The 24,349-nt window shown below is 37.3% G+C and overlaps 2 protein-coding genes across 2 annotated transcripts; one reads left to right on the forward strand and one right to left on the reverse strand.

Moving 5' to 3' along the window:
• The first annotated feature begins 3,052 nt into the window (after nucleotides 1–3,052).
• LOC126972162 (protein sneaky) lies at nucleotides 3,053–18,800 on the forward strand. The gene is made up of 10 exons (XM_050818764.1): nucleotides 3,053–3,340; nucleotides 4,470–4,589; nucleotides 5,481–5,652; nucleotides 7,933–8,058; nucleotides 10,130–10,373; nucleotides 11,707–11,829; nucleotides 14,282–14,533; nucleotides 15,426–15,644; nucleotides 16,698–16,903; nucleotides 18,614–18,800. The coding sequence occupies exons 1-10, from the start codon at nucleotides 3,112–3,114 to the stop codon at nucleotides 18,666–18,668; spliced, it is 1,746 nt and encodes a 581-aa protein (XP_050674721.1). The 5' UTR covers nucleotides 3,053–3,111; the 3' UTR covers nucleotides 18,669–18,800.
• Nucleotides 18,801–19,431: 631 nt separating this feature from the next.
• LOC126972195 (uncharacterized) lies at nucleotides 19,432–23,345 on the reverse strand. The gene is made up of 5 exons (XM_050818827.1): nucleotides 23,189–23,345; nucleotides 22,409–22,518; nucleotides 21,335–21,480; nucleotides 20,459–20,573; nucleotides 19,432–19,583 (listed from the first exon to the last, which is right to left on the reverse strand). The coding sequence occupies exons 1-5, from the start codon at nucleotides 23,295–23,297 to the stop codon at nucleotides 19,449–19,451; spliced, it is 615 nt and encodes a 204-aa protein (XP_050674784.1). The 5' UTR covers nucleotides 23,298–23,345; the 3' UTR covers nucleotides 19,432–19,448.
• Between the last annotated feature and the right edge of the window lie 1,004 nt (nucleotides 23,346–24,349).

The following is a 24,349-nucleotide window of genomic DNA, read 5'->3' on the forward strand; positions in this document are numbered from 1 at the left end:
AGCAAGCTGAATACGAAAATCATAAAAAGAATAGTAAAAGAATTTCACTCTCCTTTGAGTTACGGCTAGGGCTGTAAAACTGAGATAACCCACAGTTAGACAGCTTTCGTACTACGTCCGATCAGAGTTCGATCCGTATCCGTGGAAACACAGTCCGATTTTTTTTTTTTTTTTTGAGAGGAGGAAATACTGTTACGTATTTACGCTCCGGCACGGGGCGTAATATGTCGGACTCGAGTGTCCGCGTAATCGGACGCCCCATACCGACTAAAACCTCCTCTGTGCTGTGAGCAGCTCTGGCTTTCACAGCGTGGGCCGTGGAGGCCGCAAAGACTACGCAACAACAGTCGCGGTTCGTCTCCTAAGGAGACTCGAACCTCAGACCGGCTGTGTGCTTGTGGGAAAACACAGTCCGAAGTAGTCGTAAAACTATTTCGATGGTATTAAACGCACTAGATCCGGCTTTTCAAGGACCGGCTCGCACTCTGATCGGACGTAGGGCGAAAGCGCTCTAAGACGCCAAAAATAAAATTAATTAAATTTAGATTAAATCATATTTGACATTAAGTTGCTATTTTAAAAGCGTTCCCTATAATTTATTGAAATAATGTTCCCATTTGCATCGGTAAGTACCTACATTTATTTCGGTGAAATAAATTATTGTTAATTGCTAAGTATTGTACTGTGTCATGTTGTAACAGTCACAAAGTTGTATATTATTATTGGTTAACCGTTAAAGCATTTAAAATGCAAGTTATATCCGCTTTATTTTATGTTCTGTGCTCACTTCAAGAATCGAGCTTGATAAGACTAACGCTGAATTATGAATAAATAAATTTCGTAAGTTGAATTTGGTTATTTTTTATTTTATTTTAAACCGCATCTCAATAATACTGTTGAGTACCACAATATGACCCCCGACCACATCGTTCTGAGTAAAGATGGATTGCCTCGTGTGGTTGAATCTCTTGTGAATTCAAATTCAAATATTTTCATTCAAAATAGTCACATAGTTAAATCTACTACCACCCATGCTAAATAAAATGCCTCAGACTTGAGAAGAACGGGCGCATGAAACTCAGCGGTCTTATTTTTTATAAAAATATAGTTATAATGTAACATCGTACAATACGGTCGCTCCATTCACGAATATGAACATTTATTCGCGTAAATGTTAAACATGCAGTTTTTCGTATTTTGCAGTTTTAAATAGGGACCAACTGCAGCTAAATGCAATAATTCCACTTCAGAAATGAAAGTCACAATCGAAACAACACACACGTACGGAAAGAAGCGAAGCTAATTGGAGACTGTAAATGTGGTCGAAATACAATGATATTCTAAACATATCTATTGTATAAGTGTAACTATAGAACAGAGATTATCAATCTTTTACCGCCCCCTTTGAAAATGAATTATTTTCCAGCGCCCCCAATTTTTATGCATTCCTAGTACAAGTATTCCTAGTTTTATACCATCATACACAGAAAGAGAACAGAAAAAACATCATATGCAGAATTATAAAATAAATAAAGCGTCTGTGCATTCATACGTTTTAAATTCGTATCCGTGATTTGTCAAAGTGGCCGTCATACAAAAACGTAAATTCAATTCCTATTTTTTTCATGGATTCGTAAAATCACAGGTGAGTGCACAAAGACCCTCATTCGATATTTTAAATATTAAGTATCTAAATGATATAACAAATCAACCATCGCTGCCCTACACCACGCCAATGCCACTCATTTGTTTCTGGGCCCTTTTACGCCCTCTTCTAGGTCTCTAAAGTCCACAAGGCGTTAACGCCCACTTTGAGAAAGACTGCTATATCATCGTCAAAATATTATGCAATCCATTTGTCGTCGAGACCAATGGGACGTCCGTTAATGGACAGCTTTAAGTGTGCTGCAGAAGATTCAGATGCAGCTATTCGCATTATAATTAAGGTTAACATCTGACTGTTCTTCTCAATGTAGTCTCTGTAATGTAATTATAATTTATCAATACCTATTCAATTTTACAATAAAATACCAGACAGTATACCTACTGCGACTCATTGAGCACAAATTCAAGAAATATAATACCTATTTACGATTTAAGAATTTTATATCTCAGAAGAATATTACAATATTCACTTATAGAGAAAATATATTCTAATTACTATATAATATAATATGCGAGGCGTGAGAATATAACAATATCTATAATATATTGATTATTTTTTCTTCTTTAACTATAAATATTAACAGAGTAAGTAAAGTGGGAAAAAAAACAGTAAACACACACTAGATGAAACACTTAAAAAGAAATAACTATACAAAATATAATCTAAAGAACATTCATAAATAAGTAACCTACACTACACTAATGAATATCAGCTTAAGACACAATTATTCTGAATACAATAATACAAGAACTTTAGTGAATTACGCGATCGAGCGGCGCGATGCGCATGCGCAGACCGTCATTCGCAATTTGTAAATATTATAAAGCTGTGACTACACTGCAGCAACAATTATTCATTTACCGTAACAATTTTTTATTTATATTTTTAAATGTTTTCTTTTAATATTTTTTTAAAAGTATTTAAGCTTTTGATTTCTTTAATGTCTTTGGGGAGGCTGTTGTAAAGTCTCGCCCCTTCAAACATGATGTTCTTTTTTCCGTAATTAGTTCTAGGTGTTTTTATATAAATATTATTTGCTTGTCGAGTTATCCTTTTTTGTATTTGGAAATTTTTTGTAAATGTCATGTATTTAAGCTTCTTTGACATAAAAGATTTACTTCGTCTTAGTATTGAAGAAACTATACATGGTTACAAATCAAAGTTGGGCTGGGAGTTCCCCATGTAATATGTAATATGTGCAAAATGTAGCTTCATAGTAATTGTTGTTGCGACATGTTATGTTATTGTCACCATCTGTTAAAAATATTTCTATTCTAAGAACATTGGTTGAAAAAGAAAAACAATCTCTTGACTTACGTCAAGAGATACGTCTTAAAAATCAAAAATGTCTATTGTTGACTTAGAATATTAACGCTATTGTTCACTTCAAATATAAGTATACAATAATTATTATTATCAAATTCTATGTTTGTCTTAATAATAAAATGTTTTTCCAACGGCTAGAACGTTGGTCTAAGGCATTTATACGAACCTTGTGCCCGTTAATACATTTAATTATCTTTTCGGAAAGGCATCAATGGCGCAAATTGAAGTGTCTCATTGCGACTGCTTCGGGAGTAGGTCTTGGTCAATTTTATTACTACTATTTAATAAAGGACACTTTGCCTGATCAAATAGGGTATGCTGTTGGACTAATTCTAAGTTTATTATTAGGTAAGCAATCTTGATTTGTTGGGATTGATTGTATTGCTGAAACTTTATACCTTAGAATACAGAACAAACCAGAAACAGTGTTCAATCACATTTCCACGCATCGCATTGTGTCTAAAATACTCCCTGCCCGCGCCTTACACTTATTATAAATTATAAAGATAGATTAAATTAGATAAAATTAAAGGCCGGCAACGCTCCTGTGATTCCTCTGGTGTTGCAAGAGATTGTGGGCGGCGGTGATCACTTAACAACAGGTGACCCGTACGCTCGTTTGTCCTCCTATTCCATAAAAAAAAAAGATAGCCTAGGATATACCCTGAAGCATGGATGGGAAAAGGATGCTAATAATGATAAATGATCCGATAAGAGTCGTAGTGTCGCCGGGGAGGACAAACCATGAAAAAATAGACTCCATACGTTTAATGTGCAACAGTCCACGACAGGTTTGCAGTGTAGGTTTATCGAAAAACCGAAACATAATATATAGATCATGACACCAAATATTTATGGAACCTTGCAGTATGCTCATTTGTTTCCTAAAATTAGCAATATTCCACAGTTTTAATAAAAATAATTATATTTAGTAATCATTGGCTCCATAAACTAAACCTATCCATTAAAGGATTCATTATGCGCTGCTATTACAAAATTCCAAGTTAATTAACATCTGTGAAAAGGTATCCAATCTAGAGGACGGGTGTTTAGAATGAATTTTCTCAAATTCTGTTAGCATATCATCATTCATCATTTCAGCCGGAAGACGTCCACTGCTGGACAAAAGCCTCCCCCAAACATCGCCATGACGATCGGTCCTGAGCTGCCCTCATCCAACCTATTCCGGCGATCTTTCTATTTAAAAGGAATATAAAAAAAAACACCAAATGCATAACCATGTCCAGTTTGCACCGATTTTTCTATTTGTCACAAGAAATAAGCGTTAATAACGTATCAAGGTTCACCTTGACAAAGTTCACTTTGTCAACCATATTATAATAAGAGCTTTTAGCAGTTTCGTTCAGACAGAAAATGCATCGAAAAAATGGTTCAAAGAATGGGAACTCCTCTTTTTAGATTTGAATATGATGTAATGATTATGATAACATGTTAATGTAAGAACTTTCCGTTTAAGGTATAGGTAACGCAGTGTCTATACAAATACGATGCATTTGTCTGTTACTTTTGCCAATATTTTGTGGCAAGGCTGGTCGAGGTTTTATGAAAGCAGTTGTGCTTACATATGTAGTAGCTGGTAAGTTCATGATTCTGATAAGTATCTCAACATCAGTTGTAAGTAAATTTACCAACTTATGTTTGAGCTTAAGGTTTGGTCCGAGGAAACTGGAAAGACGAATCGTAGGGATGTTTTATATGACAATAAGGGACTAGGCCAGTTAGACGTTCAGCTGATGGTAATTGATATGCCCAATATATTACAATTCAATGCCGCTCAGGATTCTTGAACTAGGTACCCAAAAATTCTCCGTGGCACTACAATTGCGCTCGTCACCTTGAGATATGTTAAGCCTCATTTGCCCTTATATTTCATTAGCTACGGTGCCCTTTAGACCAAAAACAATATCTAAAGCTTAAACATTTCTGCTGAAAAAGGCGGAATTGTGGTACCCATAATATAGCCGGCATCCAGTGCAAAAGAGCATCCCACAGCCCACAGGTAAATGTTCTCAGTCGCCTCTTACGACACCCTTGGGCCTGGGACTTCCCAATTTTTTTTATGTCCTGGGGAAGCAAAGATAGGGCTGACAAACACTTGGCTTAAAAGGCAATACAGCACACATGAGTACACAATACAGGAGACATGGCTTGTGCAGCAAGTCGATCCTGGAATAAAGGCAGTGCCAAACGGGACTATATGATGCAATCTAAAAGAGATTACACCAAACTGGTTGAGAATTGCTGAGAGATAAATAGTAATATATTATGTTCAATTTAGTTTACTTTGCACTAACTGAGTAAGTAGGTGTATGGTATTTAATACCTACATGTTAATGAAGTTCCTCAAAACCAACAAAAACAAAATATTTCTTTATCGAAGTTTGCCATGGATTATCAACATATCATTTTGTAAACACTTATACGTAGATTGTGTTTGTTATAAATCTCACTGTCTTTTGAATTTAAGGTCCCATAGCAAATATGGGGTTCAACGCCAGAGAAGTGGTGAGAGTATTTTCGTGTAGTACACAGCTCTCTTCCAACCTGACCAAGTTGAAATATTCCTTATTAGAGAAACCCTTCCAGAAAGCTCTAACATCTATCACGACGGAAATTGAGGACTTTAAAAACACTTTAAGGTGGGTAACCCATAATTATTATTTAAATAATAGATTCATGCTGTGTTAATATATAATCCAAAGCTATAATTTTCCTCCTGACCATATAAATTTGCACTATGCCAAATCAAACAGCCCTCTGTGCGCGTGTTTTTGCGTCACGTTTTATCATAATATAGATTATTAGGAGTAATTACATCCATCCTCTCAGTAGAACATTAAGTATAAGTGCACCTAGGGTTTGCCATACAAAAAAGTGAGTTGTGGCAGTAAAGTCCTCGAATGGCGACCACGTACCGGAAGACGCAGTGTTGGTAGGCCCCCCACAAGATGGACCGACGATCTGGTCAATATCGCCGGAATACGTTGGATGAGGACAGCGCAGGACCGATCATCGTGGAAATCTTTGGGGGAGGCCTTTGTCCAGCAGTGGACGTCTTCCGGCTGATTATGAGATTCAACAAACTGCTTAAACAGTTCTACCACACTACAGAACACGTAACTCAGCGGTGACTTTGAAATTTATACCTACATCTGGGCCGAGCAAACAAAACCTATAATATATATTTTGAATATTTGATTATTATTGTATGTTTGTTGTTTTAGGCTTAGAAATTAAACTGTAAATTTAATGATTTTTGCTACCTAGTTATATTAAAAATTTGTAATAAATTAGATAATAAATTACAGTGTTGGTTTTAACGCCGTTGAATTTAGGCACCCCAAAACCCTGCATCAAATAGCACTAATGCCACGTGCTGTTCTATTACTTTATTGTGGTTCTACTGCTAATTTGAAGTAGGACGACAATGGAGTGGGTATACCGATCACCTGATGGTGAGTGATCACTGCACTCGCTTCTCTTGCAACACAGATTGAATCAAATCTTTATAGAGCAACAATACATGCGCAGTAGAAATAACAACTGCGCAGTGAGGTTATATATATAACCGCGGTAGACTTAACTCGCCATCTCAGTTGCACTCACCCATATGCATACTACCTCGCGCTCTCCTATAGCTCCCTACATGCTTGTCTGGCAAGGGGTTGGAACTATCAAAAGTGTCTGGCTAATGAGGAAACATCATCTACTTATTACCCAAGCATTATATTACATAAAAATCAGCTTTTATACTATGACGTTAGTAAAATTATAATTTCATAAACATTAAGGGTGTCTAGCAAGCTTGCCACGATGTTAAGTCTGGCAATGAATGACGTGATTTTTAATAATAAATAAGCAAATAATAAAAATCGCACTTTATTATTTGATCTACTTAGATCGGTATTTTACACACCTTTACCGTACCGTTTACCTGCCAAAACCACTGTTACCCAAACTCCATAATGGCGTTCTGACCTGTGTTGTAAGCATGCGCTAACAATGTTTCAGCTTTTATAAAATAGTGTAGGTCTGGGGTCCACGGGCCCCATTATTTTTAAGTGTAAAGAGGTTCAATTGACTTGCTTGACTCAAGGTCGCAGAGGGCGTCCACAGTGCTCTGCTATATTGGTTGATTTATAGCTTCACATTTAACTTCACTTCAGGTTTAAGAGCAGCCACGGTTACCTTGGAGAATAAAATCAAATCGCGATATGAGATCGTGTAAGATGTTCCATCTATATAAAAACTCAGCGTAAACTTTGACTGGATAGCGACCAGCTGAACCCTGCGAGTAAACTTCCGTGATTGGCATAAGGCGGAATTGCGTCCCTCGCGATCTCATGCCCGGTTAAATCCATCATCAAGATCTTTCCAACCATATATCACGGGGGACTGTTTATTTTGTGTTTGCTGAGGAATAAAATTTTCAACGCCGTGTTTGTGATTTATACAGATTGGCACTATAATGGCGATATTAAATGAACACACGCCTTAATCGTAAAAAAATAATTCTAAAATTAAAGAAAATAATTGAAGTTTTGAAATTTTCATACAAACAAATTATATATTTAGGAAACAAAATTTTAATCATCCTTACGTGGTCGGATAAGACGTTACGAAGTAGGTGGCAGTGCCTACGATACCAGCTGTTTTATGTACTCGTGTGACGATAGCGCGCGGCTACTAGATTTCTTACAGGTTGTTCCGAAATGATATTATGGAAAATTGATTTATCACCTAAATAAATGTATTTAATTTTAGAATATTATTTGATGTAAGTGACAACTTCCTTTTAAAAGTCCGACAAATGGCTTGCAGTTTCTGTGATAAAGAAGAGCAGAGGTTTCCAACTAATAAAATATTTACAAGTCTAAGCTTGGAGCGAAATTTTCATATTATTCATCTGACATTTTCAGGTCTATTAGAACAGTTGTAACTCCGATCGAGATTGAGATTGAAAATACATTTGAAATAAATTCGAACAAGAGTGAAACAGACATACTATTTGGTAGAAATTATTCGGATATCAAACAGAAGTACTGGTAATTCAAAGTTAAAACTTTACTCACGCGCCTTTTGTGTGTCATATGCTAAATGCGTCATACCGAGAAACATCGTGTTTAACTGTAAATAATAATAGTAGTTAAAAATAACTCTGGAATATTAACTATAACCAACAGCAAGCTTTGGCAACTTAAGAATTAGGCTTAAGGGTATGTCTAACAAGATAAATTTGTGTTCATAGCTCCAAATGCTATATTTTCACCATAAAATATGCCTAAAAACACCTAGTTTGCGTGTTTTCTCCTCACTCTTCACCTTAAAAAGTAAATAGAACACATTGCGCTTTTCAAGGATCTTTCTTCCACGTACTGCAAAGCTGTGGAATGGGCTTCCTTGTGCGGTGTTTCCGGGACGATACGAAATGGGTACCTTCAAAAAAGCACGTACACCTAAAAGGTCGGCAACGCTTCTGTGATACCTCTGGTGTTGCAAGAGAATGTGGGCGGCGATGATCACTTAACACCAGGTGACCCGTACGCTCGTTTGACCTCCTATTCCATAAACAAATTAGATAGAACACAGTAGGTCCTTATCGGGGCTTACATTCGTTCAATGTAATTTAATTATTGATGGCACAATATATTCTTATAAAATGTAGCTATTTATGATACCTACATAATATGTTCTCATGAAGTCAAATGAAATCAATTTCGAAAACTTTTATCCTCTTTGTATGCGTTTCAGAATTAGGTATCTAATCGCACAAAAGACGTTTAACATTATTAACTTATTTAACATTATTACTTACTTACATTATTTAACATTATTACTATTTTTTTTTACTTAGGTTCTCGTGTAAGGCATTGAGTATTTGACGTTTGAGTATTTTTGTTGCATCGCTTTATTTAAATTGTAATTGAGACGATTTGTAAAACGATAATTCTATAAAAAATGTTGATTTAAAAGAATGGCAAAGAGTTTATTGCTACTTCTTCTCATTAAAGCTCAGCCATTTCCGAAGTGGTGGTAAATGTAAAAAGAAGAAGAAACACAACAGTTCGATCATCGCCCGCCGCGTGCCTACCACCCACCTACCAATGGGTTTTCGATTTCCCTAATTCATATTCCTACTTTTTTTCGACGTACATAAAATGTAGGAAAATATCGTGCAAACACCTGCTAAGAAATTCAAAGATTTTGTGTGAAGTTGACCAACTCGCATTGGGCTAAAAGGGCTTAAACACAGAGAAGTTTTCATGCAAAAAGGTCGTTTAGTTAGATGAATTAATGCCCGTGAATAGCTATCTAGTGTCAGAATGTACTTAATGTTGACATTCAGTTAAGCCTCTTTTGTGAAAGTAGTGCAGATGAAACCTCGTTACACATCCTTTCTGAATGTGGTCCTTCAATGCGTGAACGTAGCATCTGTTTGGGAAGTCCAATTCTTCAACCATTTGAGATACGTCAGCTGACTGCAAAAGATATATTTAATAGATTCATGAAAAGAACGGCTGGATCACTTGGCGTTGCGAAGAGAAGTCGCTTCATTGTGTGTCTTCTACGGCATTTATCACGGGGAGCACTTCCGCCGAATTCCACCTTCGCACGACACGCCACAAGTTAGGATATCATCCTCACCATCTGGATGTGTGGCGGTCCTCCACAGTGCGGTTTTCAAGGAGCTTTCTTCCACGTACCACAAAGCTGTGGAATGAGCTTTCTTGTGCGGTGTTTCCGGGACGATACGACATACGACGTTCAAAAAAAGCGCGTACAACTTTCTTAAAGGCCGACAACGCTCCTGTGATTCCTCTGGTGTTGCAAGAGATTGTGGGCGGTGGTGATCACTTAACAACAGGTGACACGTACGCTCTTTCGTCCTATTCCATAAAAAAAAGGAATCAATCTTAGCAGTAGGCTATAGTTATCAATCGCATTAATCGCAGTGAAACATGGTTGCACTGAACTCTGAACCTGAAGTGAACTAACTACTAAAGCCACTTTACTAATACTAACCGTAACAATATAACTAAAGGCATAACGTACCCTCAATAGTACTATTTTTATATTCTTTGCCTAAACTCGTAAAACTTCCTTTTTGATTATTAGCTCATCGCGAAAGGATAATGCAGCCTTAAAATATCTGAAAACGTATAAAATGAAGATTGAGTACCGCTGCCAGAGACATCTGTCGGATTCTATTATGAATTGCTTGAATATCTACCTGACGTCTCATAGGATATGTTTTGATATTGTACCGAGCGACGCCGCAGTGATGTGCCGGCCACTAATGCTATCCAACATCTGTAATATAAAGGCTAGTTTCGGTGATCTCTGTGATGCGAATCAGCAGGTTGCTACTTAATTTTTTTAAACTTGTTCATCGGCCATCTTGTATTTTAGTAGGTACTATGCCTATATATAGCCTATAATAGCCTCAGTGGTAGTGTTATTTTTAACTGCAATGGTTGATAATGATTTGAACCTACATTAAAGATAATACTTGAAATTAAATTTGATGATTGTTTTGTCCATCTTGTGCCCTTCTTGATAGTGGTTAAATCATCCACCAAAAATGTGCCCCTGATAATGTTATTATAAACACAAATGGCTTTACCTCAATTATTTTTTCATGGAAGATGATGGCAAACCAGCGTACGGGTGACCTAATGTTAAGTAATCACCGCCGCTCACACTACCATGTAACACTAGAACTACTGCAGCCGGCCTTTTAGGAAGGTGGTATGAAAATATGGAGGAAATCTGGTGCATTTGAACCAAATACAAATCACGAGGCCCATGGGAACTGTTTCTCCACTAAGAAAATTGCAAACCGTACCACGAGCCGTGCATTCGTGAACTGTTATTATAAACTTACACAAACCGTATTCAAGAGTTGAAAATTTTCACTTTTTGTGTCTTAGTACCCTACGTTAATGTATAATCCAAGTACCTATTATAGTCAAACTTAAATTGTTTTAAGCAACTTGATTCCGAAATATAGCTCTTTTGCCAGTGACTTTCAAAATTTATCACGTTTGTTTTATTGTAAACTTAATAATATTGTTACGTGTTAGGACTACTGGATAACATCACTATAGTTACACGTCATAGCTGTGTGTCCACTTCTTACTAATCACTCTCTTGTCAATCGCGCCCCGTCTGATCCCCCCCCCCCCCCATATACCTCAAAAGGTGACTAGCGCTTTCGCGCACACTATAGTACCTCCTATTGGTACCTACTACTACCTACCAATAATTCGTTACAGGCAATTGCAATCACAAGCAATAACTCCCAGTAGTATCGGTTGTTATAATTTCTGTATGTTCTTCACGAACCCTCAGATTATAAATGAATCAAGTAGGTCAGTATATTATATACCTTTAAGAATTATTCTCAAATGATATCGAACAATATAGAGAGTAAATAGGATATGTTATGTCATACTAGACCTTAGAGTGCCAGATATAACGTTGAGATTCCTTAACACTGCTCGGTATCTATCTAATTTTATGACTGACATAAAACGTGACATTCATAACAATATTATCTGGATTAAATACTTTCTTGCCCACACAATTTTAAAAATTACACTCCTTTTACCCGGTGAACCTTGGTACTTTACAATTGGTAATTACTTACCTACTACTCCAAAACAGATAGATTAAAATATTTTTCTCTTTAGCTAGGTATCGGACTCGGAGAGGAATATATCTTTTTAAAAAAGGAAGCCGAGTTATTCACAGATCATTTGCAAGATCTTAAGCTTCAGTGTGATCCGTTCGATAATGAAATAAAAAATACGCAGGTTAGTCCAATAAAATATTCAAACCAGGAAATGCCATGAAATACATAATCAAGACAAAAGCCCTTGGAGCGCGTAGCTCCGAACAAGTAGAACATCTTCCCCTATGCCTGGGACGCCTGTAGGGATGTCGACATTGTATCTACATACAAATCGTCGATCGATATCTTTTGTTCGTGGCAGAGATAACATCAAATGTAAAAGACATACGTAAATTTCTGTGAGTTTTTAATCCTTTTTTTATTGAAAAGTCACTAACCTATTATATTATATTATATATTTATTTTAACATAAACACGAAACAGTGACATTTAAAATTGATTAATAGGAAGATCGAAACAAAATTATTTTTTATTAAATTATTATGTTTTAATAACTCGAAAGCGCTATCTATCCCCGACAGTTCTGCCGGCACTTACTTATGGATCGCCGGCAAGCATTCTCTGCCCCCATCGCCTCATCCCACTTGTTTGTTCGCCTATTTGTCGCGAATATGTTCTACTCATATATAAGTGTTTACTTTGCTGTGATTTGTATGTATAAACTTTAAGAAATTAAGTATTTTAGTCTATGTAGATATCGAGTTGTTTATTATAATAGTTGGATAATTTTTTGAGTTTTAATACTTAATGTCGACTTGATTTTAACATGTATTGCAACGTCACGAAGAATACAAGACGAAGAAGATAATTTGAATGTTAAAAAAACAAAAAACCGTCATCCACTATAGGCCGACCGTTTATCTGAGTCCTCGCCTGCACGGATTTTTGTATTCGCTCATTTCACTAAGCGCCCCCGTCGCCCGCACCTGGGGGCCTACTCCTAAAATCGATATTCGATAAATCGTGGCATTAGTCGTGTCGAATCTTACTCTTAGTTACATCGTAATCAATCTCGAAACGATGATTGAACGAACGAAACATTATTCGATATTATCGGTCCTAACCCTACTCTGAGTTGAAAATGTCAGAGACGAATATTCGAATTTCACAAATAATCAAACGTCACTTTTACGATAATCTCAACGACACCTTCTAGGCTGTCGATGCTATTATCCTTTCAAGTTGTATAGATATATTTGCCATACAATGTACATACTTAATAAATATTATTGAAATAATTATATGTGATTTACTATTCAACAGATTTTTTTCTACTAAGTCATTTAAGTCATTTTGTTGATCGTTTATGCGTAGAAATAATGCAAATGGCCGCCTGAGAAATAGGAAGTCGACGAGAAGGGTTGAGTTACTTTTTTTTACATTTTATTATCCGCAAGTTTTGTATTATTTATTCAATTTTAAATGGACATATTATATTCGTTACATATTTTTTTAACATTTACATTATGTGTAAATAATACCAAATTGGTGGTGCAGAGTCTGGCATGGTCCTTAGCGCCTAAACTATGTTTTGACTTTTGACACTTAACAGCGACATAGCACAGATAATGTTTAGGTTTGAACATATTTCATTCACTCTAACATCGTAAAAAAATCAAAATATTAGTCTATGGTAACGATAAACGATAGGGAATTCGAATATTTGTTAGAGTAGGATATTTGCGATATATTCGGAGTATTATCGTATCGTTCCGAATGTATCGTTGTCGATTTTGCGATTAGACCTCCAGTCTAGTCCTCTTTGTCGTCATACCCCCGCGCCCCTGTACCCCGCAGGCGAGGACTCAGATAAACGGTCGGCCTATAATAATTGTTTGTCGTATAAAATACGTCAGTTTATTTTCCAAAGAGACTGCAACGCTCAAACGCATTGAACGCGTAAAATGTTTATCAAGCTGACTGACGGTCTTACCCCCATCAAAAATACAGCTGATGATATTCTTTATTATTTTAAAAGTATAAAAATAGCTGACGAACTAATTAAGTGACTGACATAATACTTGTATAACCCCCCTCGCCAATACAGCTGAGCCTTATATTTTTAAAAATGTGATTGAAACAATAATTTAATACATGTTTGTTTGGTATAAAATCCATCGGAGAAGATTTTTTTCAATGACTTTATAATGCTGTCTCCTTTAGCTCTAGCGCTTTCTCTCGATATTTACTTTACGTCTGTTTCACCTGATTCGTGCCAATTCCACCTTTGCACGACACGCCACATACTTAGATATCATCCCCACCATCTGGATATGTGGCGGTCCTCTACAGTGCGGTTTTCAAGGAGCTTTCTTCTACGTACTACAAACCTGTGGAATGAGCTTCCTTGTTCGGTGTTTCCGGGACGATACGACATGAGTACCTTAAAAAAACGCGTACACCTTCCTTAAAGGTCGGCAACGCTCCTGTGATTCATCTAGTGTTGCAAGAGAATGTGGGCGGCGGTGATCACTTAACAACAGGTGACCCGTAAGCTCGTTTGTCCTCCTTTTTCCATAAAAAAAACGCCTGTGTCATGTCATGCGCCACATATAAATCTAAATTTGTTTCAGGATGCTAAAATGACCGCAGAGCTAATCGTCGACGCGTTTGAATACAAATACGAAATAATGCAGTCATGTTTTTTGATGGTTAATGTTTGTCTTGCGCTCCTGTTCTGTCGTATGGTGGTGTCAGCTCACTCGTACCATGATCAGTATTTGACAAGCATCGATTTTGACAATGTCTACATTACTGGAAGTTTTAAAAGAATTGATCGAAAAAGACGACAAAGGAATAATTATACAATTTTACCGTTAAGAAAGGTATATAAAACTATATTCTTTTTTAATCTAGCACTTTTCACTGCACTAAGATACACTAAGTTTTAGACACCAACCCAAAAGATTTCTTTTGAGTCTTTTCACTCTGGAGGAGGAGCTGGATAGCCACTGCGTTTACATGATGGTGAAATCTTAGCTTATGAGCTCCGTATATTTTGAATGTTTTTTACGACTACTTAAGGTGACAATGACAATCGTCGTTTCCTACGTACCAGGGGCATTTACAATACTTCTGAGCACTTTATTCTGAAAGCGTCACATAATTTGTGTATTTTTATGTTTACTTCAACCCCCAAGTTGAACAATACAAGTCCACAATCCTCATTAGTTAAGTTAATCCTCGTTAGTAAAGTGTTCTTCTACATACAGATCCTTATGCCAGTGTGGCGAAGGGAATTGAGAGATAAAATTTGATAATTAATTTCGTTTATACGTTCTATTATTCAATACTAGAAACGGCTCTTCTATGAGATATATATCTTGGATAATCAGACTGCCTAATTATGACTATCTGATAAATTGTGTAAATATTTTTTGTTCAACTCTCAGGTTGTGGCTTCATCTACAGGATCTACTTTACAGTTGATAACCTGCTCAACCCCAATATTTGCATATTGGGAAATTGCAAAGCATACAAGATTTTATGACGATACGTCACTGGAATGGTTAGCTCAGTTGGAGGAGCCACTGGCACGGAACGCCAGAGGTCGTGGGTTCGAGACCCGCATCGTTCATAAAATTTTGTTTTCAAATTTTATTTTGAGTGTTTTAAATACTTACTCAAACATGACAACTGGGAGAGTTTCTCGCCGTTTGTTTTACGGAGCGTTAGTACTGGTGTTTAGGTTTACTCTTAAATTAATGTTTTCTGCAGATGGAAAGGAATAGATTCATTGACGTATATTCAACCTCCTACATCCCGTCAGAGCGTAACAAGATTCTGACGCACATCCTCAAGGTCCTGCTGGAGGCAGTCACCGCCACAACCTTCGTGATGCTGGACAGACTCTTCTATGAAGCGTTGGCAGTCGTGAGGCAGTACGCTATAATGGACAATGAGCAGAATAGCGGCCTCGGTGATTCTAATATTGAGGTCAATTAAGAAAATTAAGTATTGTTAACTTGTCATATAAAACGTTGGTTCCTACCGTAGCTTAGAAATCTAAATAAGAAGGTTATAGAAACTTGTGTCAATTCCTGGCGGTACGACTATCGCGTTATATACAAACACTATATAACCCGGCAAACGTTGTTTTGCCATATAAATTAAGTAGTTACTTAATTAGGGTAGTTACCCCGCGCCCGCTCATTGTATGAACTGGGTTTTTTTAATGAAAATAAGGGACGACGACGTTCAGCTGATGGTAATTGATACGCCCTGCACATTACAACGCAGCGCCGCTCAGGATTCTTGAAAATCCCCAAAAATTCTGAGCGGCTCTACAGCTGCGCTCGTCACCTTGAGACGTAAGATGTTGAGTCTCATTTGCCAAGTAATTTCAATAGCTACAGCGCCCTTCAGACCGAAACTCAGTAATGCTTACACATTACTGCTTCACGGCAGAAATAGGCGCCGTTGTGGCACCCATAGTCTAGCCGGCATCCTGTGCAAAGGAGCATCCCACTGGTTTCGTGTGTTGTTAAAATGGTCCATACGTGTACAAAAGAAGTTCCTAATTATATTTCCTGAAGGATTGCCAGCTGAAAAGCAATATTGAGGCTGACCACGAATTGAAGTATCCCTAGGGAAAACGAATATAAGTGCTATCATACAACTGTTACATACACATTGTTAGGTTTCCTGTCTCTGATGACGCGTTGGCACCAACTTCCTTTCGATCACGATTAACAGCTATTTTCTAAGACCTTATAACCAATAGGCACGAGATAAATACCACACAGTTGTTATGTAAATCGATAAGTAGCGATTGTTTATGATAATATTACGTTGTGATTGTAACCTGACCTGAATTGTTTGACTGCCTTGTTTGCGCTACCAAAAATTTTTACGGCATTATAATTAATTTTACATAAGTAAATGGCTATATTGTCATGAATCAATCGATAATGCGTGACGTTAAATCTCAGGTGCTATATATATACAACCTTTTTGTATAATGCCCACCATTTTATATATTTGTTATAGATAGAAGGCGAGGGCACTGTGGCGGGAATTGTGCGAAAAATTGTAGAACAATTGACAAACGTTCATTCAACAGTCGCAGAGTCGAACGACGAATGTGTCCCAAGACCGCGCGCTATATCCATCGCTTATTACTTTAAAATATACGGCGGCTATATATGTATTCTCATACTGCTTTACCTGAATCCATATACACTACGGTTAAGACGGTGAGTAAACTGTTAAACAATAGCAAACACGCCCTTGCTGCGGTGCCATAAACATAGACATAGGACAGACACTCAGATGATGCTTAGAAAGATGAAGCGGTGGCGCTTATCGATAAGTACCTACCTACCACACAAGATGCGGCCATTCCTCGCAAACCGATGAGTTTAGCAGCGATATGTTTCGATGAAAATAATGGTCCTAGAATAAGACTAACTTGACACTGCGCGCCATAAATCATCGATATGCTAGGCCAAACTTGTATGTTTCTTCACATTTTACTTCAGCTATAGCTTAGCTTTCGCTATTCTTAACTTTTCTATGCAATTTGGATATCTATATATTCGACTCAGAAAAGTGTTTCTACGTCGCGCCTTCATAGAAAAATTATCAGTCTCCTGATATAGTTTACTTTTTTAAGGTAACAATTACTTAGTGACGCGACAATCTGATTCATAACGCATCATAAAACGATCTAAGGGAATAGTTTAATGCAATACTACCCGATGTCTCGTGTGCTCAAGTTAAATCGGCTTATAAATCAAATTTCAGACTAATTTGCAGCAGTTTCTATCCGCATCGAGAGAAGCAAAGGATAGTACATCTTTACAACGACATATTAAAGAAACGCCTTAAAATGCAGAAGACTTTGCGCAGAAAGGCTGTCCAATCCGTTCGGGCTCATTATCTGTCCGGTGAAAATCTTCTAACCTTGAGGATGAAGTTCCCTCAGTTGTTGAGCTGGCTTTCTGTACTTCCGTTCGCAAGGATGAAATGTCTTATATGCGGGGATACTGAACCCACACAGAAAAGTCATCAACGTTAGTAGTATCTGATGTTTTAAAGCGAATAAGTCATGGATGATGGGACGTCATTTGTATTACTTATCTGGGAAAAGTAGTATCTTGGCCCTTGCTGTTGCGGATAAAAAGAGCCGTTTGCCCATTTTAAAATAACGTGCGTGCATTGAGTGCGAAAAGTTTACTTGTCGCACGCAAATTATACTTGGCACACGCAATATTTTTTTATTTTTTTTTATAGTAAATTGCTCCGTGGACTGAATGTCAACGATTCGGCCAACGTCAAGGTGGAGAGATTCATTATTTAAACTTAGCTGATTGAGACATAAAAAGAGCTGATTAAAAGGAAATGATCGGTTGATATAGCTGTGGTTTTTCGAAATATCAAAACTGAATTGACGTTGATGCGTCTGACAGGTTGACGCGTCTGACAGTTTAATTTAATAAATAAAATTATAAATTAAGTAACAAAAGTCTAAAAACGAACATGGAGTCGGAAATAATATATAAATCGTCGCATTAGTTATACAAAATAGTATGGGCAACTCTCGCACGAGTTAATGTTAAAAATAGTCCTATTCTCAGCCACAAACTTAAATATCATACTTGTACCTTAAGTACTTCCACATCCTACCAAAGTGTTGTGTGTTGAATATGTGGTGTGACGATATTACGATATCATGGGTACCTTCAAAAAAAGCGATGCCCACCACTTTAAAAGTCCAGCAACTGTGATTCCCTCATATTGGTTCTGACGGTGGGCGGCGGTCATCATTTACCATCAGGTGACCGATCGTTTATCCTCCATATCAGCAGTCAGGATTGGTAAAATTATTTCGATCAGTGTTAAAAGAATTTATTTTCGTTGACCTTGGCAAATCTAGGCTTACCAGACTAATTGAATACTTTCAGAGAGTGGCAAATGGCATTCCTGTATTTGCATCAATTGCCCCTTCGTGTACTGTGACGAGTGTTGGATGGATATAGGGTCGAGTTGCCTGGCCTGTGATCCGGTGCTCAATGAATTGAGTGACGTGGATTCACTCAGCGACGACCAGCCCCAGAGACATTGAAAACTGATTGAAACTATGAGCAGTTATTAAATCGTAATATTACTAATGTGCTTATTATTACATTTTACAAGTCTATATACCATGAAAGCCTGACTGACCCTTGTGAAATTCTGTGAAAGAAAAGCCCCAAGATGACAGTTAGAGGCTAATTGACTTCGAAAACCCAGCGATTGTGTTTCAACATTTACCAATATTGTGTTTTGAGATACGTCAGCAATGCAAAAGATATAAGATACATAAAAAGAATCAGTCTTAGCAGTGAGCTATTATAATTAACAGCGACTATAGCTGCAGAATAGATCACATTGGCTGCACTGAACAGCAATAAAGCCGCTTTACAAACCATAACCAGCATTGCTTTGCTCGATATATCGAGATAAAAATGAGCTTCATCCCATATTCAATGGGCAAGTTAAAAAGCTAACTGCCGCGACAGACTGGAGTGCAATCACCCAAAAAAGAACAATCCGAAACATTCTCTGCAAGCGCACCAACGTATTCAAACACATCAAAAACCTTATAGATAAATGGAGAATTTTTTGAATGCCGCGTACGCGAAGGTGTGGCCAATTCATTTTTTAAGAAATAAAATCCCAAAGTAACCAATTAGTTTTAAATCTTCATAAGAGGCTTAAATAAGACTTTGGTTTTGTATTATTAAAGTATTTTTATTGTTAAAACAACCCATATTCTAATTGCTCTCCAACTGTAAAGTTACTGACGAACTGTATGTTGTCTGCGACGTCGTTACACAGCTGAGCTAGTCCAGTGAGTTGCTCGTCTTCTTGAGGGCTGAAGTTGTATACCAACTGGAAAAGTATTCATTTAAGCCTAAGCTATATCAGCAAATCAAGCTTTCACTGTAAAAATTATACTTAATTCAAGCTGAATTTAAGATTATTGCCAATTGAAATGGATTGAAAACTGTCGTGTTAAACGCAAATGTACGTATAAGATGATTGCATAAATACTCATAAGGCATTACTTCCACGAGCGAAATCATTTCGACGAGTCCGCCCTTCAATCTAGGTAATCTCCACATAATATATCGCATCATCGAATCGTTAGTCACTACTGAATCGCCGGAAGATCGCGACGGCTATTGCAATAACTATTGTTTATTGAAAGAATTCATTTGTCCTATGAGTTAAGTCTTACATTCCTATGTGTTTTTCGTCTAAAACCGCTCGATTAAAATCGGACAAATATTGTGTATTTTTTTAAAAGACCCTAACCGGTTCATTAAAGATGTATAAACAGCCTGGTTTAGCCCTGTGTTTCCTCGGGGCATAAAACGAATAGAGAAGTCCCAGACCCAAGGATGTCGTAAGAGGCGACTTAGGCCATTTACCAGTGGGAGGTTTCTTTACACAAGATGCCGGCTAGATTATGGGTACCACAAGGGCACCCTTTTCTAACGTCAAGCAGTGTAAGCAATGTGTTGAGGACTGAAGGGCGCCGTGGTTGGTGAAATTATGGGCAATCTAATATGATTGGCCATGATTGATGATTAATGGGCCAATGATACTTAAAGCATCTTATGTGCTAAGGTAACGAGCGCAGCAGGGCATATTACAATTACCATCAGCTGAACGTCTTGCTCGTCTTGTCCCTTCTTATTGTCATAAAAAACAATATAGGTAGCACTTATGCAATATATAATATGTAAAATGAACCTATTTACCGATAAGAATTCATCGTAAGTAATCCATCCGTCGTTGTCCGTATCTGTAGCATTAAACTTATCTTTGCGAATGTCCATAGACGACTCGTCTCCCAGACTCTCCAGTACAGCACAACTAGTAACAACAGCATAATTATTAGATACCTCTGAATTTAGACTATCGTCCCGAGGCCTGGAGGTCTCGGCGCAACAAAGGAGTGGAAGCCCCCTAGCCCCAAATTATTTTAAAAATGAAATGGATAATTTTCTTTTCAGTTGTAGAGTTATCCAATAAATAACTAACTAAGCATAGATTATTTAACTGGAGTGAACAAATATAGATCGATGATTTCTGTTGATATGGAACATAGCATGTTTGCATAATTTACGGTAGCTAAAGGAATAACGCGAAAGAAAATATCAAAGGAAAAGTGGTTCACTAGTATTTACCAGTCTGAATTTTCATGAAGTCTTGTTTGGCGTGGGCTGTAGCCCCGGTTGCCCTACCCTAAATTAATAAATTATACCTAGAGTATAAAAATGACTGCAAAAATTTGATCGACCTAACAGTGAGGTGACCTAACAGTGAGGTAGCCTACCTCCTACGTAGGTAAGCAATATTTAATTTGCCATATCGCCGGGTTAAGATGAAAAGGTACGTTCTTTTATAGAATTATTTATATATAATAAAACAACTTCAATGGGCTGGTAGTGATTTCCTACTGTCCTGCCAATACGTATCGAATAACTGGAGTTTTATATTTAAGGTGTATTTGTGTGCGTGAGATTTCAAAATAAAACACAAACCAAAAATAAATAAAAATGATCTTTGATGTAAATCGGTGTCATGGTGGACCATTGGAAATTGTAAAACAAAAATAAGGCAACTAGACTAACAAATCATCAAATCCAAGCATTCCATTAGACTGGTTGTCAAACAGTAGAAACAGGCTGTGGAGATTGGCAATGGTGACTTCGTTCCAGCCAGGGAAACGTTCAACAACTCTTTGCATACTCCACCTACGGTCTTGCTCCTTCATCTCCTATTCACAAACAAATAAAGGTACTTAAAAAAGACTCTTTAAAGGATTAAAACTTGTGTAATTTACATTAGATTTTGCGATTCGAGACCTATCCAGATCACGTTTTAAATAACGTGATCTGGAAAGGTCTAAAAACGTCGGGTTAGCTAAAATAATAATAAATGTAACTTTAACGCAATATTAAATGTAAAAATAGTTACAATTACATGCGTTTTAATACTTTTAAAAGAGCTATATTTAAATGTGTTACGCTCGCGTTAATCAAAGAAAACACTAAAATAGTTAAGAGAAGAGTTTCTGCACATCTTTCCCAAATACTACTGTAGGTACCCAGGTAATATGGTATCTGTATGGTTATAATGTATTAAAATATCTTTACTTTAATGAACGTAACATACATGTTTTGAGGGACACTTTCAAGTAATAACCATTGAGGATATCAATGCAATAACATTAACATATTTTAAATGGTCAGGAGGCCCTTGCTTAGCTCTAGTACATACTCAATAGAGAATGATATCGTACTGTTTGGCGTGTCGTGCGAAAGTGGAATTCGGCGGTAGGAATCAGGTAAAGCAGGTCTTCGGAACGCTCCCCGTGATAAATGCGGTAGAAGATACACAGTTAAGCGACACCTCTATGCAACGCCAAGTTCCAGTCCCCCGCAATACGAGCAGCTCTACGTTGCACGCGGTCAATATTTCGAGCTGATACTGGGGTGCGCCAGACCAGAGATGACAGCAATACTCCATAAGTGACCGGACCTACGCTTTGCAGAGCTCTAGAGTGTGGGCGGGCTTGAAGTATTGCCGTGCTCTATTTCCTATTCTTATGTACGCTTTTCGATGGTCTTATGGTGTAGAAATAAGAAACCTAATCATAAATACTTATGGTACTTATGGCCTGTAGACAGATATAGTTGACATACTTGGTTATACTGCCGCTGTTCAGCAAGACGTTTGTAGAACAGTTCCACTAGCTTGTCGTAATCAGTTGTTGGAGGTTTTACATGGTCTGTGACTTTTTTCTGTGGCTCACCTGTGAATATATTATAGGTATACTTTAAAAAAACAATCCTTTTGCAATTACAAATATACATAGTTACAAATTACAATTACAAAAGCGTCGTTGCGCTATTGTGCTAACTGTAGAATATAATAGAAGTTTCTTCCACGTACAACACGGATCAAGTTTGGTACGGCCGAACCGTCGGACGCTGTACCCAGTACGACGCCGGACTAATTGGTGCAAGGCACCCACTGGACCGTCCGATGGCCCATAAAGTAAATATGTCCCTTGGTCTATATCCGACCATATGTTTAGGCTAGTATAAGCTGTGGAATGAGATTACTTATGCGGTGTTTCCAGGACGATACGATGTGGGTACCTCAAAAAAACGAGCGTAGGTACACCTCTTTAATAGGCCGCCAATAGTTCTGTTATTCCTCTGGTGATGCAAGAGAATGTGGGCGGGTGATTATAGTACGTTCATTTGTCATTCTCTTCCATTATTTAAAAAAAATATACTCTCACCACGGTGCCCCGGTTCGATCCTCACTCGCCAATGTGTTTCGGTTTTCAAATACATAATATTTAAGTTTATTCAACGGTTAAATAAGGCCCGCAACGATGAGATTCCTAAGGCGTTACAAGAGTTGGGGACTCAGTGATCAGCGATAATTATGTATGTAGGAAACAATAAGCTTACCAGTCGCTGTAAAATCTTCCTGCCGATAAAAACATATCGGCTTTCTCTTAACAGGATACTCGAAAAACCTACCGAGTCCAGAAATTAAAGCACTTACGTGGTGTCCCATATTATTAAACACAACAGGATTGAAAAACTATCTCAGCTGTAAGTTTATACAGGGAAATGACATTAATGAAGTGTTTATTCAAAAATGTCATTGTATTGCCCAAGTAAGTAATATATGCCATTGCAGCAACCTCTTTGCCCACTTGGCATAGACAAAATTAATTGAAATGTTATTATTCTACAATTATTTACCGCCTAGTAATCGCTTTTAATCTGGGATCAACATTGGGATTGATGAGGTAAATAAGTTACTAAAAACTCTCGACACATCAAAAGGCCCTGATTGTGATGAAGTTACACCAAGTTTTCTGGTTAGGTACTTGTTTTGTATCACTTATTGCTGCTTTCCTGAAGGATATTTCCCAAAAATCAGGATAACTGATAATATTATACGAATTCATAAAAAACGATCTATAGCATCCGTTGAAAATTAGAGGCCTATATCTATTCTTAATAGTTACGTTAGGAAAATTAATGCCTTTCCATTGATTGTGTGGTACCAAAGAGTAGTAGATCACCTGTATCCCATAATCATGCGTCATCTCTCCACTTATACCAATCTTGCTATTTTCACTACTTACGCCCAGCGTGGAATGGAGCATGGTTATCAAATTGACGCAATTTATGCTTAATTTGAGGCGTTTGAACGAGTCCACCATATTATACTTTTACGCAAGTTGCAGAAACTGGGAATTCCTGATTATCTTCTTCGATGAACGAAGTCTTACCGGTATAATCGATCGCAACTTGGGATCTTGGACGGGCCTTGTTCTGACCTAATGGATGTTCCTTGTGGAGTTCCGCAAGGGTCAATTCTGGGACCTTTATTATATTTATCCTACTTATATGATATAACGGACTGTTTCCGGTTTGTTAAGTTTCTTATGAACGCTGATGACACTAAAATTTATGCTCACATTAAGACTGAAATAGATTCTTAAGCCTTCAGAAGATTAAATCAGACTCTGTGACTATTATCATGATAATCGTATTGGTGTCAAATTGTTTAAATGTATTCAAATCACCTTTACGCGAAACAAAATAGAATATCAA

This window comes from Leptidea sinapis, chromosome 25 (assembly GCF_905404315.1).
Source record: "Leptidea sinapis chromosome 25, ilLepSina1.1, whole genome shotgun sequence".
NCBI lineage: Eukaryota > Metazoa > Arthropoda > Insecta > Lepidoptera > Pieridae > Leptidea > Leptidea sinapis.

Coding starts and splice junctions, on each gene's coding strand:
- LOC126972162 (XM_050818764.1), top strand. CDS start 3,112: ATGTTTTTCCAACGGCTAGAACGTTGGTCTAAGGCATTTATACGAACC. Junction 14,534..15,425: donor CAATTTTACCGTTAAGAAAG/GTATATAAAACT, acceptor TGTTTTCTGCAG/ATGGAAAGGAATAGATTCAT. Junction 15,645..16,697: donor TCGGTGATTCTAATATTGAG/GTCAATTAAGAA, acceptor TATTTGTTATAG/ATAGAAGGCGAGGGCACTGT.
- LOC126972195 (XM_050818827.1), bottom strand. CDS start 23,297: ATGGGACACCACGTAAGTGCTTTAATTTCTGGACTCGGTAGGTTTTTC. Junction 22,519..23,188: donor GGAAGATTTTACAGCGACTG/GTAAGCTTATTG, acceptor ATATATTCACAG/GTGAGCCACAGAAAAAAGTC. Junction 20,574..21,334: donor ATGCTTGGATTTGATGATTT/GTTAGTCTAGTT, acceptor TGTTGTTACTAG/TTGTGCTGTACTGGAGAGTC.